Here is a 21,210-nt window from a genome sequence, read left to right as displayed (position 1 = left end):
GGAGTTGGAAGGGTTAATTGCTCAATCCAGTCAGCTCTGACTGTTGCGTGCAAGCGTGCTCCACCGCAGCCTCCTCCTGAATGTGTCAATGCGTGGGTGGAATTACGGCCGAGTCCCGAGCCACTGGAAACCTTAAACAAATCAGAATGACTTGAACAGGGGTACTGTTGTCAAAGGGGCGTTTGAGAGGCTACAGCACATGGAAATTTGGTTAAGGATTTTCAATGCAAATTAGCTCTGCAAGCGCCTTGTCCTGTGAGGAAAGGCTAAATGCAGTTGGTTTTTTTTCCAGGAGACAGTAGTGGAGACTGGAGAGGAAGCAATTTCTGGAAGAAAGAACAGGAGTTCTTGTGGCACCTTAGAGACTAACAAATTTATTTGAGCATAAGCTTTCATGGGCTACAGCCCACTTCATCAGATGCATGCAGTGGAAAATACAATAGGAAGATGTATATTGTGACAAAGTTCCTACTCTACCTTGGTGGGTCCTGCGCTTACTGGCAGATTTGCTCACCTCAGTGATCTTCCCCACAGTCTGGGTCAACTCCTCCTGTGTCTGATCAGGAGTTGGGAGGTTTGGGGGGAACCCGGGCCCACCCTCTACTCCGGGTTCCAGCCCAGAGCCCTGTGGATCGCAGCTGTCTATAGTGCCTCCTGTAACAGCTGCATGACAGCTACACCTCCCTGGGCTACTTCCCCATGGCCTCCTCCAAACACCTTCTTTATCCTCACCACAGGACCTTCCTCCTGGTGTCTGATAACGCTTGTACTCCTCAGTCCTCCAGCAGCTACACCCTCACCCTCTCAGCTCCTTGTGCCTCTTGCTCCCAGCTCCTCACACGCGCTTCCTCTCCTCTGGCTCCCCACCCCCCATGACTGGCGTGAGCTCCTTTTTAAACCCAGGTGCCCTGATTAGCCTGCCTTGATTGGCTGCAGGTGTTCTAATCAGCCTGTCGGCCTTAATTGGTTCTAGCAGGTTCCTGATTACTCTAGTGCAGCCCCTGCTCTGGTCACTCAGGGAACAGAAAACTACTCAGTCAGTGACCAGTATATTTGCCTTCTACCAGACTCCTGTACCCCACTGGCCTGGGTCTGTCACAATATATACACAGAGAACATGGAACAATGGGTGTTACTGGAAGGTTTCCCTTTTTTGGAGTAATTCAGCTCTAGACAAACCTGCTTCAGTTAAGACCTCAACAAACACAGTTGAGACATGATACAAACAGCCTTTGGAATCACAGACCTCTTGTGATCATCCCTTCCCTCAAGGTCAGGGCATGATTGGGGTGATACTGGTGGAGGGTGCTGTGTTGACAATTGCTAGGACTCTCCTTGGTTGCAAGCACAGATCTGTTTTTCCCTTTCCCCAGTAACACTGGGTCAAGTGTTAGAATTATCTGAAGCCCCAAAGAGAAACCAGTCCAAATCTCAGCTGTCCCTTAGCAGAAGTTCATCTCATTCCCGCACTCAGTGGTAACGCAACAGTTCTCGATTGCCAGACTCAACGAGAAACCCATTTGGGGAACAGAGATGTGAGACCCTCAGCCCCTGAAGTGCTTGTTAGGGATCATTGTCTCTCAGCTGCTGTACCTCCCTGGGGGTCCATTGAAGCTAACAGAATTCTGCCAGTCTGTACCCACTGAGCAGCTGGCCTGGAAAGATCAGGGCTGTGAATGTCCACAACAAAAGCATCTGCTTCTCCTTCCATCCCTCTCGCCGAGAGCGAGATCTCCAAAGGCGCAGGGGGCAGGTAGGCGCCCGTCCCCTACTGAAAGGCAATGGGAGCTGGGAGCCCAACCCTCCTTGGAAATGACCCCTAAAGCCTGGCAGCAGCCACCTGGATGACAGTGGTTCATCACACGTTTCCTGTGAACAGCCGTCATAACACTGCACTATAGTTCTCCTCTCCGACCGAGCACCCCCAAGCCCAGAACTGTCACCTTTATCCTGGGCTTCTACCTCATCCCAAGCAAAGTTCCTGAGAAGCGATAAAGTTGGGGTACAGTAAACTCCCAAGGGCCAGGAAGTGTAATGGTTGGATCAGAATAAAAACAGCCAGAAAGAAGGGCTGTTCCAACTTTCCCATGTCTGGGAGGATGTTTTAACTGCAGGCGTGGTGGAGTGACTCCAAGCCTATGTAAACAGTCTTTGTTCATAAACACTGGACATCTTAAAGGGGCTCTCCAAGGCAAAGGCTGAATATTTCTGCTACTCTTTGGATTGCTCCGGATTACTCCACATCTGGTGGTAGACAATGAACTGGAAACAAATGTGATCCCTGTTTAAACACTAACCCCACAACCAAACAGTGATGTCATTGAGGGGCCTTTGCACAGTCCTGCAGCAGCTTGTGTAGAGAGCATGTCCCAAGGCAGAGCAGCGTCTAAAACCCAGGATGGCACTGTCCTTAGCCACCGGGGTTTGCCAAATCTCCCCTTTCCACACAGCATGATCCCAGAGCAGTGTCACGTTCATTGAGTCACCTCGGCTTCAGACCTGTCTGAGTTGGCAGCCAAAGAAAGAATAGCTTATCGTGGCCACGGAGAGCAATATCTGAAGAAATTTGGACCCTGTTTCTAGACACATTTGGATCAAAAATGTTGAGTTGGTTCAAAGAATGCCAGATCTCCGTTCCACCCAACACTCCTCTTTTTCTTTCCCCTCCAATCCTCTTTCCCCATTCATCTGTCTTTTCCTGTTTTATCACTGGTCCACCCAGCCTAACATGTTAGGTCTGTGCAGTAGCAGCTGGTTTTATGTTGTCTGTTCTCGCAGCTTAAACACGTCGTAAAGCTGCGTGATCGTACAATTGGACTGGAGGGCCCGTGAGGCATCTAGTATTGGGAAATACAGACATGCTGTAAGCCAGTCACCTTTTTGTGCTGTTCACCATCTGTTTCTCTATGAAAAATAGTTTAGCCAGCACCAGCGACACGTGACTGGGTCAAATTACTGCAGACAAAGAGGGCCTGATTCACGTTTGCTCTGAGGCTCCTTTCTGCTGCTTTGGTCCCATAAGGAAGCCTTAAACTGTGTGGCAAGAGCCCCTGGTGAATTCCTGCCCTTTCAGCAGGTTCCTGGCCAGCAGAGAGCTGCTGGGACAGCTCTGTACCCACCCCACTCCCAGTCCTGGCGTAGGAGACGGAAGAGGGAGTAGCCAAAGCCCCATGCTTTCCCACACGTCTCCTTTGCCTCTGGTGCAGAGCCACAGGCAGCTCAGGTGTCACTTAGAGCAGGCCTGAGGCAGGACATTCCCACCCAACCCCTGGCTGCTCCAAGAACACAGGCCAGGAACTGAGAACTGGGGCCAGAGAGCCTGTGGTCTCTGAAATCAGCCGTGGGGACACGTGTCAACAATCCGCAAGGCAAACTCAAAGGGCTCTGACAGATAGTTCAGCACGATCCACTCACCAGGCATGTCAGGAGGAAGACGAGTACAGGCAAGCTGAGCTCTCCCCATGGAAAATGGTCTGTTACGCTCATCCCCTGGCACAAGATGAACGAACAGCCCGTGACATTCCGTTCTCCTGTAGGACAATGATGGTCCATTGCCTTCTATCATGACACTTGTCCAAGGCTCTCAAAGCACTCAACAAATGCTTATTAGTCCTCACGATGTCCCAGTGTCAGGGCATTATTCACGTTTTGTATATGAGGAGATTGGCACAGAGAGGTGCAGTGACTTGTGCACAGTCACATAGGGACAGAACTCAGAGCAGAGCCCGCATCCTGAGTCCTCATGCTGAGCATTAGACACCACGCTTCATATTCCACCTCTAGACACACACAACTGCCATCCCTTGCTGCCCAATGACCTTCTTCCAGCTCTAGCTTTCATCCATTTTTGTCTCTACTGGCTCCCAGCGGCCTGGAGTTACTGAAAGGCAAACTGCACAAACCTTGGCGGTTGAACAGTACCCACTGCTGTCAGTGGATCCTGATGCCAGTGTTGCCAACTCTTGCAGTGTTTTGTGTTTTACTAAAAAAACAACCCCTAGCTCTTGGAGTCATGTGACTGAGAGAATCTCAGCTTCCATTTACAAAAGTTCAAAGTTTCTAGCCCTGATGGTTGTGGAGAAAACCTTGAAAATGTGACACCCCTCCCTGCCCTGCCTGCAAGGCTCAAAACCAACAAAAGGTAAATAAAAGAATAATTTAAAAAATCTTGTAAGTTTTAAGCCAATATATGATTTGGGGGAGGAGGGGCTGTCTTGTGATTTTTGAACCTCAGGGGTTGGTGATACTGTGACAATAAAGATAAATGCAAAGCACTTCATATAGGAAGGAAAAATCCAATGCATGATGGCAAGATGGGGAATAACTGGCTAGGCGGCAGTACTGATGAGAAGGATCTGGGAGTTAGAGTGGATCCCAAACTGAATATGAGTCAACGATGTGATGCCATTGAAAAATAGCTAATATTCTGGGGTGTATTAACAGAAATGTTGTATGTAAGACTTGGGAGGTAGCTGTCCTGCTCTACTCGGCACTGGTGAGGGCTCAGCTGGAGCACTGTGTCCAATCCTGGGTGCCACATTTTAGGAAAGATGTGGCCAAATAGGAGAGAGTTTAGAGAGCAACAAAAATTATAAAAGGTTAAGAAAACCTGCCCTGTGGGGAGAGGCTAAAAAACTGGACATGTTTAGTCTTGAGCAAAGAAGCCTGGGGTGGGGAGACCTGATAAGTCTTTAAATATGTTAAGAGCTGTTAGTGTTGTGATCAATTGTTCTCCATGTCCACTGAAGGTAGGACAAAAAGTAATGGGCTTAATCTGCAGCAATGGCAGTTTAGGTTCGATATTAGGAAAAACTTGCTAACTCTAAGGCTAGTTAAGCTCTGGCCCAGGCTTCCAGGGGAGGTTGTGGAATCCGCATCACTGGAGGTTTTGAAGAACAGGTTGGACAAACCTGTTAAGGAAGATCTAGGGTTCCTTGGTCTTGCGTCAGCACAGGGGGCTGCACTTGATGATTTCCCAAGCTCCCTTCCAGCCCTACGGTTCTATGATTCGATGACTCTCTTGCCATGTGGCCAGGGTATAACCTTTGTAACCCTGACCCAGGTCATGTGACCAGGACCAGGTAAGAGTGGGACTGGGAAGAGTGGGTGTCACACCTTCCTACAAGCACTGGGAGAGGAAGCAGTGTCTTTGGTGTCTTATTCCAGTCTATAGGCTAAATCCCGGCCAGAGCATGAGCTGCTTTGTCTGCAATGTGTTAACTTCTGAAAACCTGATTTAGGTCTATGTCTGTTCCAACACGCTTTGGGATGCGCCTAGAGCTGTATTTTTGCACTCTAGAAGTGTATCTGTCAGTACACTTAAAAAACCCCAAACCACACAGACAGGAGCGACCTATTTCTGTCAGCAACACAGAGCCAGCTTGGGAACGAAGCTCCCCTGCTGAGCCGCTAGGTCTGCCTGGAAGAACAGCCATTGGAGGAAAAGAAACATCTCTCACAAGTAACCAGGAGAACAGAAGAGTCTGGGGAGATGACAGCCTGTCCACTCATGAGTGGCACAAGGGGCACGGGAATACAGAGAGAAAACTTCCCACATCTTCGCCAGGGGCGAAGTGCACAGTTCAGTGCACAGTTCACCGTTTTGCAAAGTCTGACCCAGTATGTGATGGGTAAAGCATTTCGGGCCATGTTCTGCTCTCATTCTGCTCTCGGGTGTAAATCCGGAGTCCTTTGAAGTTACACAAGAACAGAGTCTGGGCATGGACCACTCCCAATTTAGCCAGCCAGCAAGAGCATGGCAGTGAGCTGCGTAGCTGTGGGATTTTGATGCAAGCAGGCTTCCAAGCCAGGTCAAACAGGTGCGTTCTGCAACATGCTCTGAATGGTGCCAGGTGCTGGCTTGGGCTTATGTCCATGGGCAGCTCGTTGAGTTGCCTGGGCTGGGAATTCTCACAGATGGGCTGAATTCATGAGGAGGCGGAGAGCAGCACATGCCAGTGGAGGGAGGAGGTTGGGGGAGAGTCTCACATACAGACAGTTTCCAGCAAGCAGAGAGGATCTGTTGCAGGAGTTCCATCACTGCCGCCTCCATCCCATTCCTGAGATTCTCCATAACTGGGGTCATGCTCTCACTTACGCCCCAAGTCATTCCCTGTCTGTAAGCCTGTGTTTAGAACTTCCTCCTCTCCACCCCGCGATGGCCTCTTCCAAACTGCAGTTCTGAGCTGCATCAGCTCTTCGGTGGGAGGATAGCTGGGTGGACACGCAGTGGTCACCGTTCAAAATTTCCATCAGGGGACAATATCCTCCCTGAGAGCCATGGCCAACTCAACATGAGGGTGAGTCAGGGAGCGCAGCATGTAGGGCCCGGAGGTTGCTCAATGGAACATTCCTGGTTTGTACAATGCTTTGATGGTAGATAGAGACGCAAGCCAGAGATAGTTATAATTAGCATGGTTCAGAGACTTCCTTGAACGCATGTTAAAGGCAGCTGGTGTGATGCAATGCCCTTTTGCTGTATACACGTTCCAGTGCATAGTGAGCCTTTGGTCTCGTAGCTGCTAAACTCAATGAGATTCCAGGTCTCCCAACTGTTCGGCAGATGTTGAGTATTGTGTTTCTTCGATGCTGTGAAACTAGGGATGCTTGGCTGGTTTGGGCCTTGAGGCTCCAATTTATATGTTTTTAAAAATAAGGATGAAAGGTTTGAATTAATGGGAACCAGCGCGTGACATCCGAACCCACAGAGAAACAACAGAAACAGGCAGTGGCTCAGCCCAAGGGCTCTTCGAACGTAAGGTGCTGCAGTAACAGGAACCAGCCTGCCCCAGCTGTGTGATGCTGTCAGCCAACACCCCGGTGAGGGACTGGCATGGTCCCTGAGAAACATCGTTGAGGACCAGATTCGTTGAGGACAGAAAGGCCCTGAAGGGGGGATTCCTCTCCTTCTGTTGCCAGAGATTGAGCCCTTTACTCTCACTCCAGCAAGACAGGAGTGAGAGTATCATAGAATATCAGGATTGGAAGGGACCTCAGGAGGTCATCTGGTCCAACCCCCTGCTCAAAGCAGGGCCAATCCCCAGACAGATGTTTTGCCCCAGATCCCTAAACAGCCCCCTCAAGGATTGAACTCTCAGCCTTGGGTTTAGCAGGCCAATGCTCAAACCACTGAGCTATCCTGGAGAGGGAGGAGCCCTGGAGGCTTTGCAAGAGCTCAGGAGCCAGAGTGTCAGTCAGCACCTGGCCCGCCACGGTCCTGTTGGGATGAGTGTCAGCTGGCGCGACTGGGCTCAGGACCCACCTGCCACTCGCTGGGGCAGCTTGCCACTCAGCTGAAACCAGCCGAACGGGCCAGCCCGCAGGGCCTGCGTGGATGGGTGCAGGAGCAGAGCCTGGCTAGAACAGAATCGCCCCAAAATGTGTCTCCTTGAGGACTGGCTGAATTATCCCCAAATCGCCGATCCAGAGCACAGAACTGCCGGGGCTTGTCTCCCTCCCGCAGCACAAAGCTGACACCCCCAGGGCCTGATCCGAAGACCAGTGGAGTCAATCGCTCTGTCCAGTGACTTCAATGAGCGTTGGAGCCAGCCCTTATGGCTCCCCCCTGCTCTCTCAGGGTCTCTCTTCCCTGCAGGTACCGCAGGCTCTCAGCTGGCTGTTGCCCAGCCGCCTCCCCGCCACACACACACGCATCTCACTCAAGTTTATTAGTGCTTTCAGGCCTGGCTGGGGGGTTGCAGGCTGCATGCTGCTTCCACTCGAGCTGACAACCAGCCACTTTTCACTGATGATGCAGGCTAAGCCACTGAAGTGCTGGTCGACCTCCCACGATTCGATCCCTGCATATGCCCAGGACCGACGGATTCTCCCCCGGTTCCCTGGAAAAGGACCATGGAGCGGCTCATCTCACTGCAGCCCAAAGGACCATGGGATATGCCCTCACAAGTCCTAGTGACACACCTGAGTGAGGATGCAGTAACTCGGGGAGGACTTTGCAGTGTCACAGTTCACACCCACACTAGACTAACACCCATGCTCAGACCCCACGGCCGACCGCCCAAGTTAATTGCAGTGAAGACGCATGCTCTGAGCTCTCCTCCCCTCCTCTCTCCAGACCGACGGACACTAGGAGGAATGCGATGGGACAGCACCACTACCGCCCCCTGCGCTCCAGTGTCACGTCTAGCCAGCATGAAGATATCTCTGGACAAATGGTTTCTGGCCAGCAGCAAGTTCTGTGCCTGGATGGCAGGGTAGCCACGCACCTAAGAGCAGAGAGCAGCTCTGCCTGTTCTGGCAGGCTGCACTCCGCGAGGGAAGCCTTTGTAAATATTAGTCTTACAGGCAGGTCCTGCAGAAACCATACATGACAAAGGAATGTGCAGTCTCTTCTCAGGATCGCTAACAGTCGCTGTAAAAATAGGGAGCCCAGCGTGGCCATGGAGATGAAGACCAGGACACGAAAAGGCAGGCAGGCCTGGGGCTGTCCAGCCCATCAGCTCCTAACTGGAGCAGCAGCTGTTCACAGCCAGAGGGCCGGTCTGTGGCGAGGCCCGAAGGGCAGCCCCTCCCCACTCGCACTAAGCACATCACACAGCAGTTGCCGCCCAGGGCAATGAAGTAAAGGAGCCAAGTACGAGAGCTCTGCGAGCTGCTGACGGGTGGGCAGGACCATGAGCTCGGACAATGCGTGTTTTCCAGCAGTACTGTAACAGCAGGCAGGGTTCTTCCTGACCCCGGGTAGTGATCACCTCTCATCACCTAGAGGATGAGAATTGAAATCCCAACTCATGGAACGGCAGTTGCTGTTTTTATTGGACTGTTTTGTATACCCCGGGGAAGGTATTTGCTTCAATAATATCCAGCAGCCGCAAAGGCCACAGTTACTCATATGTTGCCTTAACCATTATTCTGCTGGGTAGAGCTCGCGCTGGGTCTGTCTGGGCTGGTAGCACTCTCACCTCTTTGCCGAGGGGTCTGAGTGTCCGTCCCACACCAATGCTGGGCCTGGTGCCCCGTGCTTGACAGTACCGTGGTGTAGGGTTAGGTTGGGTTGTGCTGTTGGAGGTGCTACCTGGCAGCCCTTCAGATGTGGCCCCGAGGAAGAATTCGATTTGCTGTGCCTGCCTACCTCCCGCAGAGCAGACATGACATGATGCCGCTCCCTGGCCTGCACGTTGCCTTCCTTCAAAGACCCCTTGGAGAGGGCAGCCAGAACAGCACAATAGCAGGGAGGACAAATTATTTAACCGTGAAGAAGTGGAAACAATGATGAATAATGCCCAGAAACATGCACATATCATCGTTCCGATCTCAGCAGAGCTGTAACAAGATCCTCGTATGCCTAGGTGAGAGCTGCAGGCCCGAACAATGGAGCTGGGACCGACTTGTAGCTCTGGACTTCAGAGCCCCTGAGCACTGCAGAGGAAGGTGAGGAAATTGAACAGGAATGAAATTCTTGGCAAGAAAAAGTGGCTCAGACCCATCACTCTCACTTAATGATCCCCCCCCCCCCTCTTTAATCTCGAGGCATCTGAATAAACTGCTGGGACAGAACAGGAGGACTTGTGGCACTTTAGAGACTAACAAATTTATTTGAGCATAAGCTTTCGTGGGCTACAGCCCACTTCATCTGATGCATGTAGTGGAAAATACAGTAGGAAGAGACACACACACACACACACACACACACACACACACACACACACACAGAGGGACAGGGTAAATACAGGTCAGCAGAGGGCATGATGCACATTTTGGGTGCATGCAGGTTCCCATGTTTTGGGAGCGTTGGCTTCTTATCTGGCCAATGACTCCCTTTCTCCTCCTCTGTAGACCAGCTGCAGTTAATGGCTCATTGTTCCCATGTAGCACAAATGAATAAATCCCACTGATCCACAGGGAGCAGATCCTGCCTGCAGAGCGGCCCCGATGCACCCCACTGACGCTGACGAACCTGCCATTCCCCACATCCCAGCCGTGCGGTGCCAGGATTATTGAATATTATTTACAGACGAATAAACAATCCCTCGGCTTTACTGGGCAAACGCTTCCCTCAGTCTCGAACACGCTGCAGATCAGCTCTTGCTATTCCTTGCGCTGTCTCTGAGAGGAGAGTTTGGCTTTTCCCTGGAGTGGCAGAGATGGGAAATTTCCCACCTTTTCTGCTCGGTTTCACACTTCAGCGACGAGCCAAAGTCCTTTTTCAAGTATCTCACCTCCCAGCACCCCTCATCTCCACCTTCACTCATCTACCCAGCTCCCCGGGTCAGCTCCAGCTTCTCCTCTCCCCCTGCGGTTGGTCTCCTTCCCCTGTTCCTTACTTGGTAGCTTCCCCCCCAGGCCCTCACCCTGCACGTCTCCTAGTCCATGTTCACCCTGCACTTCTCACCCTCCAGGGTCCTAGGCCACCCCAACACTGGCGCTTGCACCGGGGCCAGCACTGAGGGAGTTTTCCAGCCGGCAGAGAGACACGCAGGCCCTCAGATACCCTGCTACAGTCCGAGCCAGCGCACTCCCTTGCAGACCCTGTCCTCCGAGCCCCACGACTTCCTGCCTGGTCGGCTCCACTCCCCACCTCTGAGTGCACTTGTTCCCTCCCTGAATGTGCGCACCGCAGCCCCCTCCTGCCCAAGCTGTGCTCCTGGCGGAGTGACACGCCCAGCATCCCGCAAAGCTCCCGCCTGCCTGCTGTACGTTTTAACAGACCCACTAGTGCTTAGTCCCAGCAAGGGGTTGTCAGGGAGCTAGAGGCAGGAGGTTCCTGCCTCCCAGCACATCCAGCCCACGCCCCATTTACCCAGCACCGCACACCCTGCTGCTGCCACTGCAGATTCAGACCCACTCCCCTCCTCCCAGCCCCTCCTCAGACCTTGCTAGTGCTTGTGAGAGATGCTGGCGGGCAGCGCCGCAGCCGGCTGGCCTGTGTTCATGGGGCAGGGTCACTTGGGCAGTGGCGGGGCATGTTCCCCTCCGGGGGCCCCATCCTCTGAATGGAGGGAGCCCCTGGCCTGTCTGCTGAGATGGCCAGTTGGTGGTTTGTGACATGGGTGTGGGTGACTGACTGTCTGGAGGGAAAATGAACAGAGACTCTTCCCCCGCCCCCAGGTCACCCCACCCCCGATCCACAGAGGCCACCAAACAATAGGAGGGTGGGTTGGTGCAATGGCCCAGCGTGCCACTAGTCCTGTCCTCCTCCTTCCTCTGCAGTCTCACAGCACGAGTCCCTCTGCCAGCTCCCTGGCCGCAGACAGGGGCAGGGAGGCAGGAAGAAGAAATTACTCAGATGCATCTCAACTATTTTGAAACTTTCTTCTACCAACTTTTAGGAAGTAAAAAGCCCCGGCCCAGCGGGCTGCCCTGTGCTTTCCCATGGGCTTTGAGGAAGTCTCTCTAGGGGGCTGGTATGAGGCTTGGCCCCTGTTGTCTTCCTGCCTTGCAGGTTTGCGGAAGCTGCACTGAGCTGCTCCCAGGGAGGACAGAAATGTGACAGGTTACAGCACTGCCCGGCCCAGCGTGGGCTCTGGTGGAGAGGGATTAGAACATAAGAACGGCCCTACTGGGCCAGACCAGAGGTCCATATAGCCCAGTGTCCTGTCTTCCAACAGTGACCAGTGCCAGGTGCCCCAGAGAGAGTGAACAGAACAGGGAATCATCAAGTGATCCGTCCCCCATCGCCCATTCCCAGCTTCTGGCAAACAGAGGCTAAGGACACCATCCCTGCCCATCCTGGCTAATAGCCATTGATGGACCAATCCTCCATGAACTTATCTAGTTCTTTTTTTAACCATGTTATAGTCTTGGCCTTCACAACATCCTCTGGCAAGGAGTTCCACAGGTTAACTGTGCATTGTGTGAAGAAACACTGCAGGTTTGGCCGATCGTGGCTCCCACTGGCTGTGGTTTGCCGCTCCTGGCCAATGGGGGCTGCGGGAAGTGGCACAGGCCGAGGGATGTGCTGGGCGCAGCTTCCCACAGCCCCCATTGGTCAGGAGCAGTGAACTGTGGCCAGTGGGAGCCACAATCTGCCCAACCTGTGGACGCAGCAGGTAAACAAACCAGCCTGGTCCGCCAGGGTGCTTACCCTGGCGAGCCGCGTGCCAAAGGTTGCCGACCCCTGATTTATGACTATATTGAACAGGACTGGTCCCAAAACAGACCCCTGCGGGACACCACTATTTACCTCTCTCCATTCTGAAACCTGACCATTTATACCTACCCTTTGTTTCCTATCTTTTAACCAGTTACCAATCCATGAGAGCACCTTCCCTCTTATCCCACGACTGCTTAAGAGCCTTTGGCGAGGGACCTTGTCAAAGGCTTTCTGAAAATCTAAATACACTGTATCTCCTGCTGTAACGCCACAGACATGGGCAGAGTGCCTTTTCCACCCATTATTCCCCCCTCCAGCCCCACCTCCGCAACTCTAATGTCTGATCGGCCGTGCCCTGGCTATACCAATCCCTGGGCCAACACCCAGCTCCTGCAGCACCCCCTTAGAGCATTATTAACACACCCCAGTCTGTCCAAGAGCATCCCATACAGCTCTGCCAATGCACCTCTAGTCAGTGGCTGAGTGTACCCCAGCACGAGGTGCAACGCCACTGATGCCAAGGCGGGGATCTCACTTCCACCTGCCGTGAATTTGGCTCCTGGGCTCTGTTGAGCAGAATGTGCCAGTCAGATGGTGCTAGTCTCGTACCAGCTACAGGACTGAGATGGTCACCACCAGATTCACCATGTCCCTTGTGACGTACCCCAGCTTTGAACTGGTCTCTGGAGGAGAAACCTATCGCTCTTGCCATTGTCTGTGCCCTGCCCTCCCGCAGAAGCCATCCCACCTCTCCACAAGAGAGCGGGTTCGCAGCAGCTGGATGTAGCTTGGGCTATGGCTACACTTGCACTTGAAAGCGCTGCCGCAGCAGCGCTTTGAAGTGCTAAGTGTAGTCAAAGCGCCAGTGCTGGGAGAGAGCTCTCCCAGCGCTGTCCGTACTCCACCTCCTTGTGGGGAATAATGTACAGCGCTGGGAGCCGTGCTCCCAGCGCTGGGGCTTTGACCACACTGGTGCTTTGCAGCGCCGCAATTTGCAGCACTGGAGAGGGTGTGTTTTCACACCCTGCTGCAGCGCTGCAAATTTGCAAGTGTAGCCATGGCCTTGGACTAATTCCTGTTGGATTTCTCCAGCCCAGCCTTTGGGCCTGCGTCACGGGAAGCTGCTGCGTGGCTCTTTGCTCTGCTCGTGTGTGGATGGTAAAGTCACCCCTCACCCATCTCAGAGCTTGGGAACTGGGCCCATTTTCAACCTCATGTACTGCATGAGAGCAGCACAAAGACAAAATCGGCCCCTTCCCTCCATCGCCCACTTTGCTACCCCCTCGTTTCTATATGCTTGTGATCATATGTATAAAGCAGGCCTTGTAAGGTCTCAGGGGAAAGATTACGATCTGCTGAAAGTCATTTCTCTATCCAGATACGTGTATCATTAATGCATATGATGTTATGAGAATTGTGTTGTATGGTGATCACTAAAACATGCTGTAAATTGGGGAATCAGCCAGATATTAGCTCCCCAGAGGCAACAGCAAGGAAAGTAGCCAACACCCAGCAGGGTATCAATCAGCCCAACAACAACCATTCTCCAGCAAGGGAGCTATGATGCAATGACTCACCTGCATGAGGCCCTACCAGGGGAATTGCTCAGCCTTGCCTGGAGACTCAGCAATGCCCCCAGACATGCCTGGACTTGTTTTCCAAGCACAGGGACGAGGGTATAAAACATACCCAGTGGCCATGTGCTGGGCCTTTTCTCCTTCACCCACCTACGCTGCAAGCAACAAGGACACTCTGAAGACTCCAACTGGGCCGACTCGCCCAGATTTCAAGGGTGAAATCTGTATATTAAGGACTGCAGTATCCAGTGGGGTGAGACAAACGGCTTAGTCTAGTTGGTGCCCAGTCTAATCGGGTTGAGAGTTTAGACTGCGGACTTAGAGTTTATTTCTTTTGGTAACCAACTCTGACTTTTTGCCAATCACTTAATATGATTTAAAATCTATTTTTGTACTCCAATAAATTTGTTTTACTATTTATCTTTACCAGTGAGTTTGTATGAAGTGTGGGGCAAATCTGCTCAGGTTTTGCAAAGGCTGGTGTATAGATGAAGTGGTGAATCAATTAATAAATCTGCACAGCCCATCTTGAGCAGTGCAAGACTGTATATTCCTGAGGTGCGGTGCTGGGAGCTGGAGGGATTTGGCTCCGGTGCGTTTCTCTGTGTGATTCGTGAGTGGCTCTGAGAGCATTCATGCAATCCAGCTGGGCGTGAAGCTCCACATGCTGTCATGATGAGTGATCACAGCACCTGGAGGGGTTTGCTGCTGGTCACTTGCAAGGCATTGTGGGAGACGGCCAGGGCTAGAGAGAGTTCAGGGGGACCCAGCAGTCCCACAGTTCCAGGCTGCACCCTGGGGATCCCATCACAGACAGACCCTGTCACACTTTGCCCATTCCTGAGCAGTCCCAGCAGGGGAGCAGCAACGGAGGCTTTCGTCCCTGATACACGCCACACCCCTGCCTGGCAGGGAGCACCTCGAGGGAAGGGCCATCTCCATGGCCCATGCACTCCCTGGCTTCTCCAGCAAAGCCCCCAGCAAATTCCACAGGGGCAAACAGTCACTGCATGACCTGGTCTCTCCTCTCCTAAAGGCCTGTGTGAACCCAAGACCCGGATCCCTTTGAGTGAGCCAGTCCCTGGCTCTCTTTCCAGCACACACAGTGCCAGGACACATTCCCCGCCCCCTTCCTCTCTCTCTCTCTCTCTCTCTCTCTCTTTATATATATAAAAAATACCCCTGTCCCCCCCAGCTACGCTACTGACTGCAGGGGCTATTGTTTGTCACAAGGGGGGAACACACCTCCCACTAGAGAGCAGGCCCCACTCCAGCACACGCAGGCAGAACCAGACTGTTGTCCTAAGCTAAGAGCTCGGCAGTGCTCAGTGATGTCTGGGCAGGAAATCAGCCCTGCAATGGGGCTCAGGAAGCAAATTCTTCTTCAGCTTTGGGCAAACCCAGTTTGCTACAACATGCTCCCCCCACCCCAAACCTTCTCTTCAACTGAATCCCCCAGTGCAGCAGGCTCTGGCCAGCTTACTACACTGTTTGGCACCCCCTTCTCCCCCCGCCCACCACACACAAGCACTTCCTTTCTCTGGCTGGCACAGAAGACAGCAATATCGAAATACTACAGGAGTGAGAGCGCCTGTCCTGGGGACGGGGAGAGCCCCTGACACAGGAGGTTTGCTGGTTTCGGACAGGCGTCTGGGTCATAGCTACATTAGGAACGCTTTGCTGGCACTGGCGTCCCGGGATACCATGCCAGCAAAGCACACTTAATGTGGACACAACTATACCAGCAAAGTGGTGCTCTATTCCGCTCTAGTAAAACCACCCCTCGCATGTGAAACACGCTCTCGGTAAGAGCGTAGCTTTACCGGTGTAACTGTGTCGGCACTAGGGACTTCTGGAGGTGGCCATGGATCACACCTCTTCTCTCTCTCTCACACACACACACACACACGCGCGCGCCACACAGCTCTGCCTGTAGACACTAGGGTGACGGTAGATGGGCAGGACTTCCCAGACCACCTCCTCTCTCGAGCTGTGGCTATCCCTGCTTATAACCACACTAGATGGAAGAAGGGAGAAGCACCAGGGCCTCTCTGTACTCCCCCTGGGGCCTGGCTATTGGCAAACTATTTCACCTTGGAGGCACTCGGCTACTATGGTACAAAGCCCTTTAACAGAGAAATGAACCTGAGCCACAGAGTTCAGCAGATCCAAACTGGGAACTGAACTCCCGCATAGCTGAGGGGTGGATAGGTCTGGCAGGTCAGGTTAGGGCCCCGGCTGGAGAATATGACAGGGTTTGTTTGTATGAAACACACCTGAGCCCATAAGGTCATTGTAGGAAAGGAAAATAATCTAAAGAACTTGGGTTCTCTGAGGGTTTTTCCTCTCGTACCTTTTTAAATTTTAGCCCGTGGGTTTGATAAACGCCATCGTTTTCCAGCAGAAAATCAGTACAGTTCTGAAACGTTCCAGGGCCTAAGCATTCTGGAAGGGTGGTTTTGTTTGAGGAAGGATGGAAAATTACCCCCTTACAGACGTGCTTGAATTGATTGTTCCCACCGAGGACCCAGGGGAAATTCCATTCTGAGATTCGCTCCAGGCCCACGCGGCTGGTTAAAGCGGGGCTCCCCGGTCCATTCTGTAACAGCTCGACCAGCGCTTGCTGCTGCCCGTGCCACCTCTGGCCTTTCAGAAGGGTCAGGCTGTGGCGCTGGGGGGGGCTGGAGCTGGTGCCGCCACGGTGGGAAGTGGCTGCTTCTGTCTGAGATGGGCCGTTACAAAGCAGAACAGCACAGAGACTTTAGTAAGGAAACAGCCTGAGGCAGCACAGCTGCTGTTATCTGGAGCCGGAAGCAGGCAGCAGCCCATGTTACAAGCTGGCTTCCTCGCCAGCCAGCGGGACTAGCACTTCGCTGTAAAGCAGCAGAGTCAGTCTGCGCTGGTGTCAGCACTAGACTGACAGCTCTGACCTCAGTCACGCAGGGCTGAGGCCAGGACTCTCTTCATTTCAATGGCAACTTGGCCTGAATAAAAACCACATCAGAGCTCAGTGAGCACCTTGGCCTGTGGCCCTTCGTGTTATTTTTCTTTAGTGTGTTTTGGTCCCTTTCCCGCTGAACTTAGCTGCCTGATGCCCCTGCTCCTGTCCCCTTTGGGACATTACAGCTCAGCCTCCCCGCTGGGGGGAGGCTGGATATTGCCCGTCAGGTGTGGAAGGGTGGCTGGACAGCCATATGTGCATGTGGCTGGGAAAGCCGCAAGGTGGATATTTGCCAGCAGGCTGCAAGGCAGCCTCGGAGCACAGTGCACAGGGGCCAGGTCTGGTGGGAGTAGACTGTGAGAAAAGCCTGCGGAGAGGGAGCTAGGACGCGTTGCTGCCCAGCGAAAGCCCCTTCTGGCAGCAGGTCCCCACACAAGCCCCCCTCATCTTCCAGACTCAGCACGCCAGGGGCCAGGCAGAGCTTTCATAGGGGAAAATTTGTTTGATGAAGATTTTTTTGATCTAGGGCCCTGGGCCAGATCCTGGTGCCGCTGAAGCCAATGGGTGTTTTAGCACTGACTGCAGTGGGGCCAGGATTTTGCCCAGTGCCTCCAGCTTGATGCCATATGCTGGCACCTGAACGCTCTCTCCGTTATTGTATTTCCATCTGCCAATGGGCTATGTGGGCACAAAGCCACTGGCCCGGCTTTGACAGCGGTGATGGTGGCTCCTGTGGCCAGCTCAATCTAGCTGCTTGGCATCACAAGTGGGTAAAGCTATGGATGGCATCTTACTCGGAGGCGTTGTCTATATGAACAGTTGGTGCGCAGCAAGCTGGAGTGTCCGTCTCCTCCACCCCAGCCTGCCGCCGGCTAAGGGTCCAGGCAGACCCTGCTGCCGAGCACGGAAAGGTCCATAGCGAGCTTGGCTCTCCCCTGCTCTGAAAGAAGAGGTGATGAAAGCGCACTGCAGACGGGAGGTGCGTGGCAGCAGGGGCCACCAGGACAGTGGGGGTGTGGCAGACTAGCGTGAGGTAGGGTTACTAACCGTTGGCACAGACAAGCTCTTACGGGCCTATCAGGAAGGACCAGCTGGTGCCGTTCTTGCACACCACGCTGCCCATGCTCAGGAACCTCACTGGCAATGGTACCCAGCGGCAGCGTGTGAGCCACGTTCAGGATGCCCTTCTCCATAACTCATCTGAGCCAGCCCCAGCACCCGGGAGTGAGTGATGGGAGAGTCCTGGGGTCCCCTGAACTGGCCGAGCCCCTTCCCCATCAGGCGTGGGGGGGGCTGCTCAGAACGAGGTGCACCTTGTGCCCCCCAGCCTGGCACTCCATCGCATGAGGCTGTGTCACTCCCGGGGTGGTCCCTGGGGGAGGCGTGGCCACAGGTGGCCCAGCAAGTTCTGTAATGGGGCCCCTATCGCCCCCAGCTTTAATAAGGTGATGGGCCGGGTCCCTGCCTGGAGCATGGCACGCTGCGATACCTAGGCTCTGCAGGCTGAGGGTGGCACGGGCTACAATTTGGTTTAGTTTATGCCCATTAGATGCAGCCTCTGAGTAGCTACTGTACATACAGACGCTGCTGCCCTGACAGCCCCACGGAGCCTGCTTGGCAGATACACATCTCCGCTTTGCCTGCGTTCCCTCCCTCTCCCCGGGACGGCCCTGCCTTTCCCTTCGGCCGCCCGCCGGCTCCTCTGAGTTATTTTTCCTATTGAATTTGCCTTGCTGATTCCAGAAACACTGCCAAGAGCTGCCGAGAAGGAAGCCCTGATCCAGCCAGAGCCGCGCAGGCTCCAAGGGGAGTTTGGAGGGAATGTGAGACCGGGCTGGAGACATAACTCTCACCTCGCCACAAGGAGCACAGCTGTGCCACTGTCGAGCGAAACATGGGGGGGGGGGGACGCTCTCCCCTGGACACATCTGTCCTGGAGCAGAGGGAGCCCGGCACTGGAGGGATTGCAAACCAGCCTGGACAAAGCAGGCAGGAGCACACTGAAGGGAAAACATCACCACTGGGTCAGGCCGAGGCAAAGGGAACACAGGACGGACGTGGCCGCTGCCAACTCTTCCCTCCGTGATTCTAGCACCCGGGCTCTGTCTGCAGCCCTGCTCCTCCCCGGCGTGGACAGTTGCTTACAGAATGAGCCCCCCTGGAGCTATTTCTTCTGGCTCCTTTTACTTAGGGCAAAGGAGAGATTCCCCCCGGGCCTCGGCTGACCAAAGAGGCCCCGAAACCCACATGCACGGATGGATGAACAGAAAATGCTGCCAAAAATGACAAGAAGGAACACGGACAAACCTGGAGTGATGTTCTGGCTTCTGGTACCCCCCCCCCCCACACACAGTCCCTTTGGTGTCCGTGCCCCACGCCGGTGTCCTTCCTGCCCCTCCGGGGTCCGGTGCCCCACGCCCGTGTCCTTCCTGCCCCGCCGGGGTCCGGTGCCCCACGCCCGTGTCCTTCCTGCCCCGCCGGGGTCCCGTGCCCCACGCCCGTGTCCTTCCTGCCCCGCCGGGGTCCCGTGCCCCACGCCCGTGTCCTTCCTGCCCCGCCGGGGTCCGGTGCCCCACGCCCGTGTCCTTCCTGCCCCGCCGGGGTCCGGTGCCCCACGCCGGTGCCCTTCCTGCCCCGCCGGGGTCCGGTGCCCCACGCCCGTGTCCTTCCTGCCCCGCCGGGGTCCGTGCCCCACGCCCGTGCCCTTCCTGCCCCTCCGGGGTCCGTGCCCCACGCCCGTGCCCTTCCTGCCCCTCCGGGGTCCGTGCCCCACGCCCGTGTCCTTCCTGCCCCGCCGGGGTCCGTGCCCCACGCCCGTGTCCTTCCTGCCCCGCTGGGGTCCGGTGCCCGCTGTAGCTTGCAGTAGGGCCCACACCAGGTCTGGGTACATGACGGTACAATACTGCAGTGCTGTTTGTTAGGGCCCCCACTTCATACTAATCCCCTCCCCAGCACCAGAGGCAGGAGCCCGTCCACGTGCAGCCCTTTGCACTGCCAGATGTGCCTCAGAAACACTGACACCTGCAGCGCGAGCATCCTTCTCTGGTGCCTGGGGAGCCGCGAGGTGCCGGGGTGTCCCCGGGGCAGGGAGGGCCGATCTGGCCCCAGAGCTAAGCAGGGTACAGTACCTGTGCTGGGGCTTGCCCGGCTCGTGCACACACTCAGCAGTATCACCAGTGCGAAGGAGAGACACCGCCCTGCAATGCAGAGAGGAAAAGCCTGGGTAGGGGATGCCTGGAAGGGAGAGGGGTGGGGGAGCCACGCCAGAGCGCCCACTACTTACGGGTCATGGTGAGAGAGTCGCTCCCGGGAAGTTCCAGCAGCTCTTCCCCGGCTGCCTCTGGCGTGTCTCCTTGCTCAGCAGCAGTGCTCTGCCGCCTCCTCCTCTGCCCACTCCCACTTCTTCTTCCCCTCTTGCTCCTCCCCCCGCCCCAGCTCACTTCTTGGAGAGTTTTCTTCACAGCCCGGGCCAGGTGCCTGCTGGACCCTTCATGGCTCGGGGCTGGCATGGTTGGGGCTATCGCTACGCCAGCAACAGCCCTAGTGTAGACGCAGTGACACCAGCTTTGGCTGCTGCAGCGAGGGAACCAGTATAAGTGATATTAGCAAAAGTCATCAGCTACCCAGAGGGGTTTGCTAGGCTGGCTACACCAGCAAATGCTTTCTAGTGCAAACTAGGCCTCTTCGGTCCTCTCTCTCCAGCTCCGCCATCCCCCTTTCCTTCCCTCCCGCTCCCTCCTCGCCTGCTTTCCTAAGGCATCCTGTCCATTAGAGACCTTCCCAGCCTGCCCCACTCGGGTTTAACCCACCCCTCCCCAGCCCACTCTCTGTGGCCCTTACGACACCGCTGTGTGTATGTGTTTCCTCCAGCTCCAAGCCCATGATATGTTTCAAACCTAGGAACCTGGCTGCCTCCACCTGTTTGTAAGAAGCTCAGGGTCAAGAGTGCGCTTGTGCTGTGCAGAACAGGTCTCTATCGCTCTCCTAAAACTCTTCCAAGACTTGGCATGCAAGTCCCAGATTCCCTGTATTTTCCACAGACACAGAGCATCTCCTAGCAAGAGATGCCTGAGGGCCAGCCCATGTTACGGGCTTGTCAGAGTTTCCTCCGTGAGCTGAAATTTCTATAATTTTAGAGGAGGTTTAAATTGAATCAGGCTGGGACTCATCAGCTGCCAGGGGATTTTATAGGGAACAGAGGACATTGTTATGTAGAGCAATGAAAAAGCCCAATCCCCTCCTCTGTTCTGGCCCCCTGTCTTCAACCGCAGGCAATGCCATATGCTTTAAGAGGTCATTAGCTGCTCTGCAGTGTACTGAACGGTGCTGTGATTTGGGGGAAGTTCATTGCTCATTGCAGCTGGTGGGCAGTGTAGGCTGTAATAATGCTACTGAGCATAAGCTGCACTCATTCCCACACTGCTCTCTTGCCATAGCGGCAGTGGGCCAGGGTGGCATTCCCTTCGAAGGCCTTGGTTCTTGGATGCTTATAACCGTCTTCACAGCATTCTCTCTGGACTGAAATTTCCCACACCGTGAATCTCAGGCCTATGGTTGGGGGAAATTTTCGGGCCACCTTGTAAGTTACACAAATAGGAATAAAATATTGCAGTACATCTGCAGCCACCTTGGGGACATCA

At 54.4% G+C, this 21,210-nt stretch overlaps 1 protein-coding gene across 1 annotated transcript in view; it reads right to left on the bottom strand.

Annotated features, from left to right (window-relative positions):
- The window catches only part of PTGS1 (prostaglandin-endoperoxide synthase 1), a 33,712-nt gene extending 13,799 nt beyond the window's left edge, over positions 1 to 19,913 (bottom strand). Inside the window, exons 1-2 of the mRNA XM_044992981.1 lie at positions 19,854 to 19,913; positions 19,699 to 19,767 (exon numbers count right to left, since the gene is read on the bottom strand). Of these exons, the coding sequence (XP_044848916.1) occupies positions 19,699 to 19,767; positions 19,854 to 19,860 (76 nt within the window). The 5' untranslated portion in view covers positions 19,861 to 19,913. The remainder of the gene's footprint in view (positions 1 to 19,698; positions 19,768 to 19,853) is intronic.
- Positions 19,914 to 21,210: the final 1,297 nt, after the last annotated feature.

This window comes from Mauremys mutica, chromosome 18 (genome assembly GCF_020497125.1).
Source record: "Mauremys mutica isolate MM-2020 ecotype Southern chromosome 18, ASM2049712v1, whole genome shotgun sequence".
NCBI classification, from domain to species: Eukaryota; Metazoa; Chordata; order Testudines; family Geoemydidae; genus Mauremys; species Mauremys mutica.
This window is presented reverse-complemented; position numbering and strand designations above follow the sequence as displayed.